The following is a 16,643-nucleotide window of genomic DNA, read 5'->3' on the forward strand; positions in this document are numbered from 1 at the left end:
CTCTCTGTCACCAATGTCATATCTGCTCTCTGTACCAGACAATTTTTTAGAGAAAAATCCACATGGATGTAATGGTTTATCAACACCCAACCTTTGAGATAGGACAGCACCTAAACCAGTCTCTGATGCGTCTACCTCAAGTAGAAAAGGCAGGGAAGTGTCGGGGTGAACTAAAATTGGAGCGGAAGCGAAAAGCTCCTTGAGAGTTTTGAACGCAAGAAGAGCTTCAGTAGTCCAATTCTTAGTATCAGCCCCCTGTTTGGTCATATTGGTGATAGGCGCGATAATTGAAGAATAACCCTTAATAAAGCGCCTATAATAATTAGAAAAACCAATAAATCTCTGTACGGCTTTAAGACCTTTGGGTAAAGGCCACTCTAGAATGGACTGGAGCTTATCCGGATCCATCTTAAATCCCTCCCCAGAGATCACATAGCCGAGAAAGGTTACCTGGGTTTGATCAAAGCTACATTTCTCCAACTTGCAGTACAAGCCATGCTGGAGAAGCTTGTGCAAAACCCTCCTGACTTGCTTGTGATGAGTTTCAATCTCACTAGAATGTATGAGTATATCATCTAGGTATACAATGACGCAATCTTGCTGAAATTCCCTAAGAACCTCATTTATCAGATCCTGGAATACAGCTGGTGCATTGCATAACCCAAAAGGCATAACTGTATATTCATAGTGGCCATATCGAGTATTGAATGCCGTCATCCACTCATGTCCCTGCTGGATTCTCACCAAGTTATATGCCCCTCTGAGATCTAACTTGGTGAAAATTGTAGAGCCCTTCAAACGATCGAAGAGTTCGGTGATCAAGGGAATCGGGTAGGCATTTTTAATGGTTATCTTATTTAGGCCTCGATAATCAATACAAGGTCTTAAAGAACCATCCTTCTTTTTAACAAAAAAAAATCCAGCCCCGGCAGGGGAGGAGGACCTCCTAATGAATCCCTTGTCTAAATTTTCGTGAATATACTCCTCTAGAACTGAGTTCTCTTTCGTAGATAACGGGTATACATGACCTCTGGGCGGCATGGTACCAGGGAGTAGGTTAATTTTGCAATCAAAGGACCTGTGTGGAGGTAAGGTATCGGCTTTCTTTTTGTCAAATACTGCCTTTAAATCTAGATACTGAGGCGGAATTTGTGTCTCTGTAGGATTGTCAGAGTTAGCCGAGGTGTTGGTTAAGCAGAGAGGTGAGACCTTCCGCAAGCATTTCTCTTGACAATTCTGTCCCCAGGACACTATCTCCCCTGACTCCCAATTAATAATAGGGTTATGTCTCCTCAACCAGGAGTACCCCAGGACTATGGGAATAGACGGAGAAGAAATGAGCAGTAAGGATATGTCCTCTCTATGTAGGATGCCAGCAGTTAAGTTAATCGGTATGGTCTCACGGAAAATAACAGGCTCAAGTAACGGTCTACCATCGATGGCCTCAACAGCCAGTGGTGTCTCTTTTAACTGGGATGGAATAGCATGCTTGGCAGCAAAACCCTGATCTATAAAGCTCTCAGCAGCTCCAGAATCGATTAGTGCCATAGTCTTGACTACTCCCTTCTCCCACTTTAAAGAAACGGGTAACAGAAGCCTGAACTCTTTGTAATTGTGAATAGAGGACAAAGTAGAAACACCCAAGGCCTGTCCTCTAGAGAAACTTAGGTGCGAGCGTTTCCCGAACGATTAGGACAATTTAGGCGTAAATGACCTCTGACTCCACAATACATACATAAACCCTCCCTTCTTCTGTACTGTCTCTCCCTCTCTGTGAGATGAGTACTGCCTATCTGCATAGGTTCAGAACTACGTAAGTCCTCGAACTCAGAATTTTGAAAGGTAGGCGCTAGTTTAAAGGAGGGTCTACGGGTCCTATCTCGAGTGTTCTGCCTCTCTCTTAGGCGTTCATCAATACGAGATATAAAAGAAATTAAATCCTCCAAATTCTCAGGAAGTTCTCTAGTAGCGACCTCGTCAAGAATTACATCTGATAACCCATTCAGAAACACATCTATATAAGCCTGTTCGTTCCACTTAACTTCTGCCGCCAAGGACCTGAACTCTAGTGCATAATCCACAAGTGTTCGATCGTCCTGTCTAAGGCGCAACAGTAATCTAGCTGCATTGACCTTTCTACCAGGAGGGTCAAAAGTTCTTCTAAACGCAGCTACAAAGGCATTATAATTATAGACTAGTGGATTATCATTCTCCCATAAAGGATTGGCCCATCTCAGAGCTTTCTCGATGAGTAAAGTAATAACAAATCCAACCTTCGCTCTATCTGTAGGATAAGAGCGGGGTTGTAATTCGAAATGGATGCTAATCTGGTTCAGAAAGCCACGACACTTCTCCGGTGACCCGCCATAACGTACTGGTGGGGTAATACGGGAAGAAGCACCTACAGTGGCTACCTCTAGACCTGAGACTGCAGGAGAAATAGAAGGAGTACGTGTCTCCTCAGGTGGGTTACTGGCACGAGACAAAAGTGCCTGTAGTGCTAGAGCCATCTGATCCATCCTATGCTCCATGGCGTCAAATCTGGGATCAGAAGAACCAAGCTGACTGTTTGTACCTGCAGGATCCATTGGCCCTGTCGTAATGTCAGGATCGGGACAGGGATCCAACACGCAGAGTACAAAGAGTGGAAAGGTACGTATACCGGGCCTTAGAATGGCCGGACTAACGTACCGAGAGTAATAGAGAATAGTCAGAGACAAGCCGAGGTCGAGGGAACGAGAAGACAGATAAGCGAGAGACAAGCCGGGTCAAGGGATAACAGAGATAAGCAGAGTAGTACAACAAGCCGAGTCAAAACCAAAAGAGCAAACTAGAATACCAGAGCACTGAGTGACTAGACAAGCTAGAACCACGACAGGGCAATGAGCTGAAGTGAGAAGTAAGCTTAAATACCCTGGCTCCGGATGGTAGACACGCCTCTGACAAGTACCGATTGGATATCGGACACTTGAGTGACAGGTCGCTCGTGATAGCGTCATGACGTCACGTATTGAGCGTCCCGCTAGAAAAGGACGTGGATTCCTCGCGGTCGGTGTTTAAGTGACTGGATGAACCGCGAGGAACGAAGGAAACAGCTCGTTTGGATGGATAAACTACTAAGTCTCTACCTCTTTTAGAGGTAGAGACCTCAGGTACCCTGACAAGAGTGTGATAATAGTCTGCCATAGTATCATTGATTTCTTGTGGGTTGTGGATCTTAGATCCGTGGGGTGTGAGTAGAAATGGAATTTTGGCATTGGATTGTTTTTGGCGTAACATGTTCGCTAGGTGCTTGCCTGCTTTATTTCCTTGCGAGTATGTGGTTTGTTTTAGTTTGTGCAGTATGTGCGCTGTTTTGGAGATTGCTATGTGATTGATGCTTGATGTGGTGGCTTGGATTAATTTTGCGTGTTGTGGTGAGGGTGTTGCTATATTTGCCGCCGTGGTATCCCTCAGGGTTCGCAGCAGGCGTAAGTGTTCCTGTTGTGTTTTTTATGTAGATAGGAGGCTCTGCTGATAAAGAGCCCTCTGATGACTGCCTTGTGGGCTTGCCACACAGTGGTCGGTTGGACGTCTGGTGTGTCATTTATGTGGAAGTACGTTGATAATGCTTCTGTCATTGTATTGGAGAATGTTTTGTCCTTTAAAAGTGAGTCATTTAGCCTCCACGGTGGCCGTCCTCTGTGTGGGTATTCCTCAGTCAGTCTTAGTGTGATTGGGCCATGGTCTGACCATGTGATATCTCTAATCTCACTATGTGCCATCCTGGGGATCAGTGTGCCTGAGATAAATATGAAGTCTATCCTCGAATATGATTTGTGTACTGCTGAATAGAAGGAGAACATTTTCTCGGAGGGGTGACATGTCCTCCATGAGTCATAAAGACCATAGTCCCCCAATAGTTTGTTGATCGCTTTGCTTTGTGTTTTAAGTGCTTTAGATCGTGGCGTCGTGGGTAACAGCGTGGTGTCCATATGTGGATCTAGGGGATGGTTGAGATCTCCACACATTATAGTTGGGGCATTTTGGTTAGGAGGAAGTGCAGAGAGCACCTTATGGATAAAGTTTCGTTGGTGTACATTGGGGGCATAAAAGCTTGCTATAACGTGGCAGTGTATTATCACATATCTACCTTGTTTGTCCCTAATTATTTGTAATGTTTCAACAGTTAATGAGGAGTGGAGGAGGATTGAGGCTCCTCTCGACTTGGAGGAGTGGGTTGCATGGTATTGGTGAAGGTAATTTCGTAGGTCAAAGTTAGGCACCCTTGAGGTGACAAAGTGGGTCTCCTGTAAGCATACAATGTCCGCTTTGAGTTTTTTTGCTTCTTCCAGCATCATGCGTCTTTTGTGTGGGGTGTTTAGTCCCCTACAGTTGTGTGAGTAGTATATGTTCATATAATGGGTGGATGATGGAAGGTGTACATTTGTATGTCTGCATTGCGTATAAGGTGATATTGGGTGAGCTGAGATTGCTCAGTATACTCCTGCGTAAGTATGTTATTGAGCCTGGGAGCGGGGGATTCATTCATGGTAGAGGGGAGGGAGGGTAAAAACCAAAGTATATACAAATGGACCCAAACGTGGGTCATGGCATTGTGGCTTTGTGCCACGGGGGAAGGACGCTTGATCGGCGTCTTTAGTAGTGTGGCCGTTAGGCTCTTTTTTATTAAAAATATGATAGTATTGTCTCCACAGATTTATATTTCCGTAGTGGGTTTAGTGTACTCATTTTGCTTTTGTGCTGGTGGGTGTGCTCAGGGGGAGCTTGGTTTTGCCTCATGCAGGGTGTTTTGTGGGGCGATTTTCCATGTACCTTCCTATTCTCCGTCATAAGACCCGCCATTAACCCAGTAAACTCTCTCTGCGCCATGTTACTCTGACGTATAGTTTGCGTAACGTAACTTTTGAGAGCGTGTTGACAATGGGAGGGTAGACTGGCAGAGATACCTGATGCGTGCATGCTGGACATCTTTACAATATACATATACATATTACATTTTTTGTCATTGTGCATGCATTGAACAGATCGTCTATATGTACATTCCTTGTCTTTAGCCCCTCAGGCTGCCCTCACGGTTCGTTTGAAGTAGTTACGTTACAGTTACCAGTGAGGTGAATGGATCCCCTTAATTAGTCTGTCCTTGTTCTGTCAGTATTATGTGTTATACAGATCCCCCCTGTTGCTCTGGGTCAGTCTGATTTTCACTTATGAGGGCCCTCCACCCACCAGCCCTGGGAAAGCATACATGTTGGAGCTTATTTGTGTGATGAATAATTTGCATAATCAAAGCAATTTAACACATGCTAACTTGACTAGTACTTAATAAACAAATATGACAGGATATAATAACATCTCACGTGTCCCTGGGCACGGCCTTAGCGGCCTAGTCCTCTGAGCAGTTCATGGCGATTTGGATCGTTCAGGGATTTGACGCCATTCCGGTACCAGGCGTCCTGTTGGGCCCGCTTGAGTCGTTGAGGGGTTTGAAGGGAGCCCCCATTCCTTTAGCAGTCGGGTGCCTTCGTCAGGTGTGTTGATCGCTTTAAGTTCGCCATTTTTGGTAATTAGTAGTTTAGTAGGGTATCCCCAGCGGTACTTGATCCCTGCACGACGCAGCTCCTCAGTCACCGGGTGAAATTCTCTTCTGCGTCTGAGTGTTGCCGCCGATAAGTCCGCCAGGATCTTGACTTTTGTGTAGGTCGCAGGTGGTTCCGTACGATTTCTGCTGGCTCGCATCACTGCCTCTTTTATGTGGAAATAGTGCGCCCTCATTAGAACATCTCGTGGGACGGAGTCAGGTAGGTTTCGTGGTTTGGGCACCCTATGAATCCTATCTAGTAGGAACATATCTGTGGGTATGTCCGGAGCGTATGCCTTCAGTAGGCCCTGTGCATAGACTTGCAGATCATTCGGCAGGACACTCTCTGGGGTTCCTCTTAGTCTGAGATTATTTCTCCTCGAGCGGTCTTCAGCATCTGCCATGCGTGCCTCCATCGTTTATTCACTGATTATTATAGTGAGTAATTCTCAGCTTTATATTATCAATTTTGGGGAACCGCGCCCAGATATCAATTTTGATATAATAAAAATTATTAAATACATTTTTGATCATTTTTATGAAAATATTATTTAAATATTTATCACCCCATAAATATCCTCACAGTGGAGAGCACTTGAAGGGATAAAGTGAACTTGAGGAGTATACTTTTCAATGCCTTTACAGTCAGAGACAGCTTTATATGGCTCTGTCAAGCGTGAGTGTATATCTGTATTAAAAGTGCATAACAGCAGCTAAACACTACCAGAATGCTGTTTGTCTCTTTGAAGTTGTGACTCAATATTCATGTGTATAATTCCTTAAATGCAGGAAAGCATTTCACAGTGTGTTTAGGTGGTATTTACTGCACTTCTCATTCCTTTTGTATGTTTTAAAGAATTAAATCAAGGCAAATGATTGGCCTAAAGAACTAAATACAATTATTATATTTAGACTGATAAACTCACCAAAAATACTACATGAAGTGTTACATGCCTGTTTCGGAGCAAAATGTTACCCCTTCCCAGTATAGTACATATGACAAGACAAATACAAGGTGCTCTGCAAACTTGTGTATTTGTGCATTATTATATTATTATTATATTATTATATATGTTACAGAATATTTCAGTTCAAACTTTAAACAGCTTCTAACTTCCAAAATATTTGCCAGTGCTAATTTCCAGAAATATTGCATTGATGTACCATTTATTTCCATTAAAAAAAAAAAAAAAAAAATAGTAAGGTGTGTATTTGTATTTTCACTTTTCCAGATTGGTCTCCAGAAATCTTCTAAATCAGCCCACTGCAAGAAAGAAGGTTAGGTGAGGAATCGTGTTACAGGAAAGAGCAGGTATATTCAAAAGGTAGAATATAGATTATCTAAAGATGGCAAAGCATCATGGGAAATTCAGTTCTTCTACCAGTCTAGAAACACTCTGGAACACAATAGTGCACTGATATATATCTTGCTCCTACAATATCAATATCATAAGCTATAATAGTACAATGTTAAGGCCACATGTTTCCAGAACTCCACAACTGCATTATGTTCACTTACTCTAAGCTTCAATCAGTATGTAAATTAAAAAATACAAATAATGTAGTGCCTGTGAGGAATAGATATATAAATAAATAAAATAAATTTATAAAATAATTTTGAAAAAAGTCCAGGTAACTTAACACCAGTCCAAGTGAGGTAGCTCAAAGTGGTAGGGGAGGGTCTTTTTGGAACAGCAGACTGGTTTTGATAGTAGTGGTATCACAGGATAAATCTTGGAATCCAATAGGACAAGTGGAGAATAAACAGAAAGGGAAACTCCAATGGTATGGTATATATATATATATATATATATATATATATATATATATATATATATTTAATTTATATACATTCTATAACACAGTGTGTATATATATATATATATATATATATATATATATAGAGAGAGGGAGAGAGAGAGAGAGAGAGAGAGAGAGAGAGAGAGATACACTGTGTTACAGAATGTATATAAATGAAATACTACTCACAATATCCATAGCTAAAATCCAGCACTGGATTAGAAAGCGTGAAGTGGAACAATCCCACTCAAGGATATACAGTATGTAGTTCTTCAGGCTTTCAGTCATGTGTAGCAGCAGAGTAATCCAACTCAGATTAGTCTCAGATTTGGTCTTTCAGCTAAATTTACTAATACTAAGGAAATATACACAGACAAAACAAGTAAAAAGTAGGCGCTCGTAAAATACTAGTCTCCAATGAATGTTATCTACCTTTAAATAAAGCTGCACCAAGAAATAAGTGTAAAAACTTCTCAAAACACTCTTGTGAATACAATAAAATGATAAGGTGCGCTGTGTCTTTAAGACCCAAGTGATACAAATATATTATAATAAAGTGCAAAGTGTTTAAGTGCACTCAAATGTGTAAAAAAATGTTATACATACATATGTCCTCTCGAATTATACATAAAGGAAAAAGAGAGACATAAAGAACACGATAGTGTAAAATCGTTTTTAAAAAATATATATAAATAATAAATGCCAGAAGGGTGCACTCACAAACATAGAGCAGAATGAGCCTGCTCTAGCTTTAACTGCTTTTTCAGATATAGGACTGCATGAACGGAGATACTTCAAAATATTTATTCGCCCAGCACAGCATAGAATAGTCACCTTCCTTCACATCCAAATTTCAAATAAATACAAAGTTCGGTAAAGTACAGCTTCAGAGTGTCGACTGTTCCCTTTGTTGTGTTCGCCGCTGTAGTAACCGTCTGTATCCGAAAAGACTTCCGGAAGGAGGGACTTCCTTGTATGCGTGACGTAAGGTGCGTAACTTTGCGTGATGGCGCGTTTCGCCGTATTCACGGCTTCATCAGATCTGCCCATACATGTCCTATTCGTTCTTTTATACCCATCTTAATGGGTAGAATCAGATGGTTGGCAATCAAAGTCCATTACCTTAACGTTAATATCAATTGAATACATATATATAGAAAAACCAAAATCGTACTTTATTATGAAAAACTTCTTAATTAAAAATATCTTTATATTCCTATACTTACATAGAAAAACTTTATAGGTATTATAAAACTTTATAAATATATTAGAAATGTATTAAAAACAGGAAAAGTTTATATATTGTTAAAAATCACATAATTTCCTAAAGAGATATATTTAAATAGACCTACTTAAAGAGACATTTTGAAGAGGCATTTTAAAGAGACATACTTTAAAACATGCAATTTATAAAAAAACGGCATATTGCCTAAACTACATATTTACAATTAATATATTATAAAAAAGAGAAAAATATATCTAAAGATAAAATAAATATATCTAAAAAATGCGGAAAAAAAAAAGAGGAAATATGTTATAAAAAACAATAAATATATACCATATGCCAAAATTAGCTTAAAAAATTAAACAAATCGAACTCTATATTGAGTCCCCTAGGTTCTAACATTTTTAGCCTATGGACCCATTGCATTTCTTTTTTGCCTATATCAATAATATGATTTCCCCCTCTCCATGATTTTTTCACTATCTCTATTCCCAGAAATGCTAGACCTCTAGGGTCTTTATTATGATACTTCTTAAAATGTGCCGAGACGCTGTGGTTATCATAGCCCTTAATAATGTTATTTACATGCTCATATATTCTTTTGTGTAGTGGGCGAATTGTCCGCCCCACATACTGTAATCCGCATGGGCATATTAATAAATAAATTAAGTTTTTGCTAAAACACGTAATAAAATCTTTGATGTAAAACTCAGTATCTTTCGTATTATTTTTTAATTTACTAACCCCCTTCAGAGTGGCATTTTTACTGCACCTGCATCCTGCACATTTATTACAAGAATAAACCTCTTTTTTGTTATCTAAAAACGTCTTGGGAATTTCCTTTCTAGGATGATTAAAAGTGAGAATTCGTTTAAAATTTGGAGCTCCTCTAAACGTGATAAAGGGTTTCTCCGGGATAATTTTACTGAGTTCATTATCTTTCTTTAAAATATGCCAATGTTTATTCACTATTGATTTCATTTTATTGCACTCTTGATTAAAATCAAAAACCAAGGGTAATATTATTTCTCTTTCTTTATTCGGATTTCCTATTTCTTTCTGATTACTCACTAATTGGTTAGATTGTAAACTTACTGTTTCATTATACGCTTTTTCCAGAATTTTTTGAGGATACTTCTTTTGCTTAAATCTATCTATAATTATCTTGGCTTGTTCCTCAAATGTATCCTTATCGGTACAATTTCTCCTAATTCTCTGCAGTTGGCCCTTGGGGATATTGTTAAGCCAAGGAGTATAATGGCCACTGTTGTATAAAACATAATTGTTCGCATCCACCTTCTTAAAAAAGTTTTTTGTTTTAATCTCATCATTTTCTATGTAAATTTCTAAATCTAAATAGTTAATATTAGTCTTACTAAAAACACTAGTTAAAGTGATACCCCAGTTATTTTTATAAAGTTTTTCTAAAAATTCTTTAAGAGCTTCTTCATGTCCATCCCATATAAAAATTAGATCATCTATATATCTATAATATCGGACCAGGTTTGCCCCCCATTCCGGGCATCTCTTTAGGAAATTATGTGATTTTTAACAATATATAAACTTTTCCTGTTTTTAATACATTTCTAATATATTTATAAAGTTTTATAATACCTATAAAGTTTTTCTATGTAAGTATAGGAATATAAAGATATTTTTAATTAAGAAGTTTTTCATAATAAAGTACGATTTTGGTTTTTCTATATATATGTATTCAATTGATATTAACGTTAAGGTAATGGACTTTGATTGCCAACCATCTAATTCTACCCATTAAGATGGGTATAAAAGAACGAATAGGACATGTATGGGCAGATCTGATGAAGCCGTCAGTAATACTAAGGAAAGATTACTTAGTATTAGTAAATTCTGTAAATAGTATCCCCCCCCCATGCCGCGCGAATGGGGGCTTTTAAACTGAATAGGGGACCTAGCGTCCCTGTTGCGGTCACTGGCCCGCCGAGCCTCACGGCCGTGCCCGACCGGCACGGCCGTGCCTGACCGGCACGGCCGCACCGACAACACAAGCTTACCTGCTCGTCGGCGAGCCGGGAACCGCTCCCTCCGTTCTTCCGGGCATCACTCCCGAATCCAACATGGCGCCGACCACGTGGTCGCGTTTAAGAATAGCTCCGCCCCCGAGAATTATACCAACGTGTGCGTGACGTCACAACGTCAACGCACACGCACGTTTTGGGGTCAGAGGTCGCCCTCTGACCAATCATAGCTTAGAGAGGGGTATTTAAACCCCTAGTTTACCCCAGTACTTTGCCCTGTCGTGGTTTCCGTTTCCTGGTTTCCTGAGAGTGCTATTTTCGTGTTTTTTGATCTCCTGGTATCCTGATCTTGGCTTTTCCCTGGTTATTCTGATCTCTGGTTTCCCTGACTTGGCTTGTTTATACGGTATTGAATATTTTCTGGCTTCCTTGACCTCGGCTTTCCCTTTGACCATTCTCTGTCTCTAGCGTATTAGTCCGGCCATTCTAAGGTCCGGTTTACGCTCTATCCTGTTATTTTCCTTTCCTTACTTATGTATATGTTTACATAGTTTCTGCGTGCTGGACCACACTACTAGCCGTGACAGTCCCTCACCCGGCCCACACCCCTGAGCGGTGGGTGAGGGCCCTAAATAACAATGGGGTGGGACCTATTGTCCTCCCCCCGGCCCCCACCCCTGAGCGGCGGGTGGAGGCCCTAAATAAGAACGTGGGCGGCGGGTGAGGGCCCTAAATAACAATGAGGAGTGGGGACCTATTGTCCTCCCCCCTGGCCCCCACCTCTGAGCGGCGGGTGGGGGCCCTAAATGAGAATGTGGGGGGAACCTATTGTCCTCCCCCGGCCCCCACCCCTGAGCGGCAGGTGGAGGCCCTAAATAAGAATGTGGGGGGGACCTATTGTCCTCCCCCAGCCCCCACCCCTGAGCGGCGGGAGAGGGCCCTAAATAACAATGAGGAGTGGGGACCTGTTGTCCTCCCCCCTGGCCCCCACCCCTGAGCGGCAGGTGGGGGCCCTAAATAAGAATGTGGGGGGGACCTATTGTTCTCTCTCTTGTGAAGGGATAACCCCATCACCATTTGGCTAAGTGTACTGTAACAAGAACTCCAGTTTTACCATTATAATGGCTGCATATGACTCTGAACAAAAACTATTTATTTGTTTTGCCATTTGAAAGGACTAATCGTGTATTTGACTATGCCGTTCGTATGCCGAATTTCTGTCGAACGACTGACCACCCAGAACAGTATTGTGGCACCAATTAACCTTCTTGACCTGTGGAAACCGCAAACACCTTAACATTCTAATGGTGTCACATGGTGGTTGGCATTTGTTTATGCGAACACGTGGCGGCGGCCATTTTGTTTAGTCGAACGCACTCAGCTGAGTTTTGTCGTTGACCGCGTGGAACTGATCCCGGCTACCTTTTTCCACGAACACCGCTGAACTTCTACCTTCTGTGCGTTCGACTAAAATCATACAAACGAGGCGCTAATTCGTACAGTTATCCATCCGAACCAGCTGCATCCAATAATGGTTGGCACGAACAGCCCCGTTCATGCATTTTATACTTATAACCAAGGGAAGATAGACCGACCGCAGAGACTGAAATTGTGGAACTATTTTGGGCAGAGAAAACATGCGAACAGTTGGTCACATCCACATTTTCACTAACTCCCGAACCCTAGGTCCAATTCATGCCATTTTTGGATGTTGTTCCCCTGAATGTACTGGTTGTGAAAATGTGACTTTTGCTAAAATATTGTGTGTAATTTCGAAGTTATGATAATGTGGAAAAAGTATATTTGTTTAGCTTGGAGATAATTGAGCTGATATACCACTTAACTCAATTATTTCCTAAGCAGAGGGGAGGAATGTATTGAAATTACTGGGTGTATTTTCACTGTACCATTGTGACTGATTGGCTGTTGTAATTGGATTGTTGGTGCCCCACCAGGTCCAATGGGTGGGACATTACTGTAAAATCCCACATAAAAGCATCTGCTGTTTGGTCATTAAAGCCAGTACTACTTAACCCTTCAAAATGTAGCCTCGTCTCGTTATTGAAAGGGAGCTTGCTCGGCTTAATCACTAGCTTTTTTTAAGAGCTATGCCTCTCTACTGCTCCAAGGATTCAGCGGATGGGATCTCGCCTCTCCACTACAGCCCAGCACCTTGCCTGGAGGAAGGACATCTCCAACGGCAGATACCCCTCTACAACTTGGGTAGCCGTTACATGTACTCCCTGCTATCAGCTTTCCCCAGTCATTCGTTCCTTTTTGTTGTTCCATTCGTTAAGTTGTTAGTTTCCAGAAACTGAAACCACCCCAGAGACTAATTAGAACTAACACCATGTATCTATACGAAAACCACAGACTAATTGAATTCTCCTAGGTGGCCGAATAAACATGGTGAGAACAATGGGTGGCGGCCATCTTATCTCCCAAACGCTGCCTGTGGGACTTGGTCATCGAGTACCTGGGACTTCAATCTTTACTTAGTATTAGTAAATTTGGCTGAAATACCAATTTAGGTCTTTCAGCCTTTTGGTAGATAGCTCCCTAGTAGTGTGGGAATTAGGGAGTTATCTACAAAGCTGCTGCAAGATGCAGACGTGGCACGAATAGGATCGGAGTTTCATTCAGTCAAATGAAATTCCAATACAAACAACAAACAAAGTCCTGAAATGTGCCCTAACATGAATTAACAAACTGTTCTCATTCTGTTAGGACACAATTCGGTAGTTTCGCCGGGGGGTTCTGTCTAAATGACAGGATGTTCGGTAAAAGTCAAAGGACGCATCGCCGGAACATGGAGGAAAGGTGAGAATTGTGGGGAAATTTCTCTGACCACCGGAAATGAAACACACTTTGCCCCTATCTGGTCAGAGATGGTCAGTCGTAGGAAACCTCCATAAGACAAACAGTCCCTACTTTGCCTTTTGTTTTAAAGAAAACTAGAGCAGACAGGAAGAAATGAAGAACAGATCCTGAGAGAGGGAGAGGAGAGGAATCGATTAAAGAAAGGTAAGTTCAGCATGACATTGTCGCTTTAAGTAAAGGAGGCGAATATGTTGCATTAAACTCTCTTTACTGAACTCCAGCAGCACAGATTTAACAATGAAAAACAAATCTATAGAGAGCGCAAAATGTAAATAATGCAGTGAATTTTCTAAGCAAATGCTTCAAATTACAATCATCCACAAGAAAAATTAGAAGAAAGCTGCTTAATACTTAAAAAACTTTCCCAAGTTTTAAAACATCTTAACGATACAAAATAAAAACAGAAAATAGTACCAGCGCTTAGTTAGGGGTATATTAACTAAGCGCTGATACTATTTTCTGTTTTTACAGATTTAACAATAAAGTTTATTAAAAACAAACAAAACAAAAAACATATTGCAACAGGGTACAAAAGGTCCCTCTCCTTTAGCTCTCCCTCTTTCTTCGATGCGATATAACAAGAAATACATCCTTAAAATACAATAAACAACAACAATAATGACAACAATGAAGATTCAGACTGTAAATTATCCGAATCTCGAATGGAGATTTTTTTGTTGAGTGCGAAAACGATCCCATGCATTGATCCATGAAGGTGAATCAAACTGAAATGAAACAAAAAGATGTGAAAGGGACTTGGAAATTAACTGTTTGTTATATGTACATTAATATATATATATATTCCAATTTTATCTAAAAGGTAATCATAACAAGTAATACATTGCAAATCTCAATATGTGTGATAGTAATTGAAATCACCTAATAACCAAATAAACACACCTACAATGTATTCAAATCTTTATTAAAGTGAAAAACAAAGAATCATATAAACCGGTAGGGGAGAAAGAAGTGTGGGAAAATATTTGCTTCCTGTCCTTAATACAATTATGATTATAGGTACACTGCGTTAGCATAATCTACAATTTTATAACATAGAAACATAGAATGTGACGGCAGATAAGAACCATTCGGCCCATCTAATTTGCCCAATTTTCTAAATACTTTAATTAGTCCCTGGCCTTAACTAAGTCTAGGATAGCCTTATGCCTGTCAGCGCTCTCTCACTTACCTTGTCGGTCCGCTGATCTGCTGACGAAGAGAGAGGCTCCATTCAGCCTCAGAGACGCCGGCCGCTATGTGTCCGCCTCTTTTGATGGCTCATGCGTGCCGGCATCATGAAGTCAGGATAGCTCTATATAGCAGAGCTCAACACACACGTACCTTTTGGGGGTAGGCTAGGCTAACCACACCCACAATCATATACAAGAGCAGCAAAGAAAGAGGGAGAGCTAAAGGGGAGGGGCCTTTTATACCCTGTTGCAATATGTTTTTTTCATTAAACTTTATTGTTAAATTTGTGCTGCTGGAGTTTACTAAAGAGAGTTTAATGCAAAATATGAAGCCTCCTGTCATGTTATAAAATTTGTTGCTATTTCATATCTGTTCCTTACCAAAATTATATTGTAGATGGAATCCACCTGCACTCTTTAAGCCATCACTGTGAAAATGTATTACAACTACATTTTGCGTCGATACCATAGCAGAAGGTGCAGCAAACCCACAGAATCTGCCCAGAAGTGCACCATTTAAGGAGGCTCCATCAGATATCTTCAAGTAGTCACAGACGCAGGAACAAGTAAATTTGCAATATTCAATTTTAAACACAGTGAATTTCAGAGACACCTAAAAGATAAAGGCAAACACTTGGTTACAAGAGTATATTTCTAGAGTTGCCTTTTAGTTGTGACAAACTCAACATGATCTCCTTACCTTCCAACCTACGTACAGCTGGACTGTGTGTGGGTCATTATAACTTCATGAAAGCACAGGTTAGATTCGGTAGCAATGTAAAATTATTATTTTTTCTTCCACTGATCTCACAAGTTTAATCTTTAGTTCAGTGTATGATGTGTATGTGCAGATTGTGAATATGTCACGTAACCCCTCAAGAAAACATGTACATATGTCGCAGGTCCATTATGCTTAAATCTAACATGAGGAAAGGGGACCTACACTAGATTACTGTTATTATAATGTATCAGATGTGGTAAGCATATTTAGTGATTTAACTGTATATGTCATTAACGCTATAGCCAGATCTATGATAACACATTCTGCTTGCATTTAGGAAATCTACACTCCCAAACCTAACAAGCATAGGCATCTGTAGCAAGATAAAGGAACACTATAGAGTCAGGAACACAAATGTGTATTACTGACCCTATGGTGTTAAAACCACCATTTAGGTGGCTTGCCCTCCCTTAGCCCCCTTAAAAGGTAATAAAACTTGCCTTATTTCCTACCGGTGCTGGGCCCGCCCCAGACAGCATTATTATCAGAATTAATGATCTCAGCCAATCCAATGCTTTTCCATAGAGAAAGGAGGCGGGAAGGATTCAGGGCCAACCACTGTCTTGGCCAATCAGACACTCCTCCTCATAGAGATGCATTAAATCAATGCATCTCTATAAGAAAAACTCAACTTCTCCATGCAGAGCATGGGGACACTGAACAGCAGTTCTGCACACTGTGCAGCACTGCTCAGGAAGCACCTCCAGTGACCATCTGGGGATGTCCCTAGGGGGCAATGTAAACACTGCCTTTTCTCTGAAAACACTGCCTTTTTGCTGAAAAGGCAGTGTTTACATGAAAATGCCTGCAGGGACTGATTATACTGACCAGAACAACTACATTAAGCTGTAGTTGTTCTGGTGACCATAGTGTCCCTATAACTAAGTATATAAACTCACACTGTACTTCACCATTTTTCAGTATTGCTCGGACATTTAAATACAAAGTAGTATCTTGTGCTAAAAATGAGGACAGCATTGCAGGGATAGATTTTAGCAGTTATTTAAAACCAGCTATGCCAGTAAATTCAACTTTGCGTTACAATAAGAGCAAGAAAATTCATGATCCAGGAGCAAACTCTGCTCCAAGTTTACAATAGAAACTGCCCAACATTTAGTAGAGAATATTCCTGCTGGGTAGATAGCCTGACGTGGTACATCTTCTACTACTCAGACAATAACAGCTCCCT

General features: G+C 40.7%; 1 protein-coding gene across 1 annotated transcript in view; it reads right to left on the minus strand.

Moving 5' to 3' along the window:
- Positions 1–14,145: 14,145 nt before the first annotated feature.
- Positions 14,146–16,643, minus strand: part of LOC134585411 (hatching enzyme 1.2-like) — a 66,345-nt gene continuing 63,847 nt past the window's right edge. The window contains exons 12-13 of the mRNA XM_063440824.1: positions 15,055–15,286; positions 14,146–14,208 (exon numbers count right to left, since the gene is read on the minus strand). Coding sequence (XP_063296894.1) covers positions 14,204–14,208; positions 15,055–15,286 — 237 coding nt within the window. The 3' untranslated portion in view covers positions 14,146–14,203. The remainder of the gene's footprint in view (positions 14,209–15,054; positions 15,287–16,643) is intronic.

Source organism: Pelobates fuscus, chromosome 2 (assembly GCF_036172605.1).
Source record: "Pelobates fuscus isolate aPelFus1 chromosome 2, aPelFus1.pri, whole genome shotgun sequence".
In the NCBI taxonomy this organism is placed as follows: domain Eukaryota; kingdom Metazoa; phylum Chordata; class Amphibia; order Anura; family Pelobatidae; genus Pelobates; species Pelobates fuscus.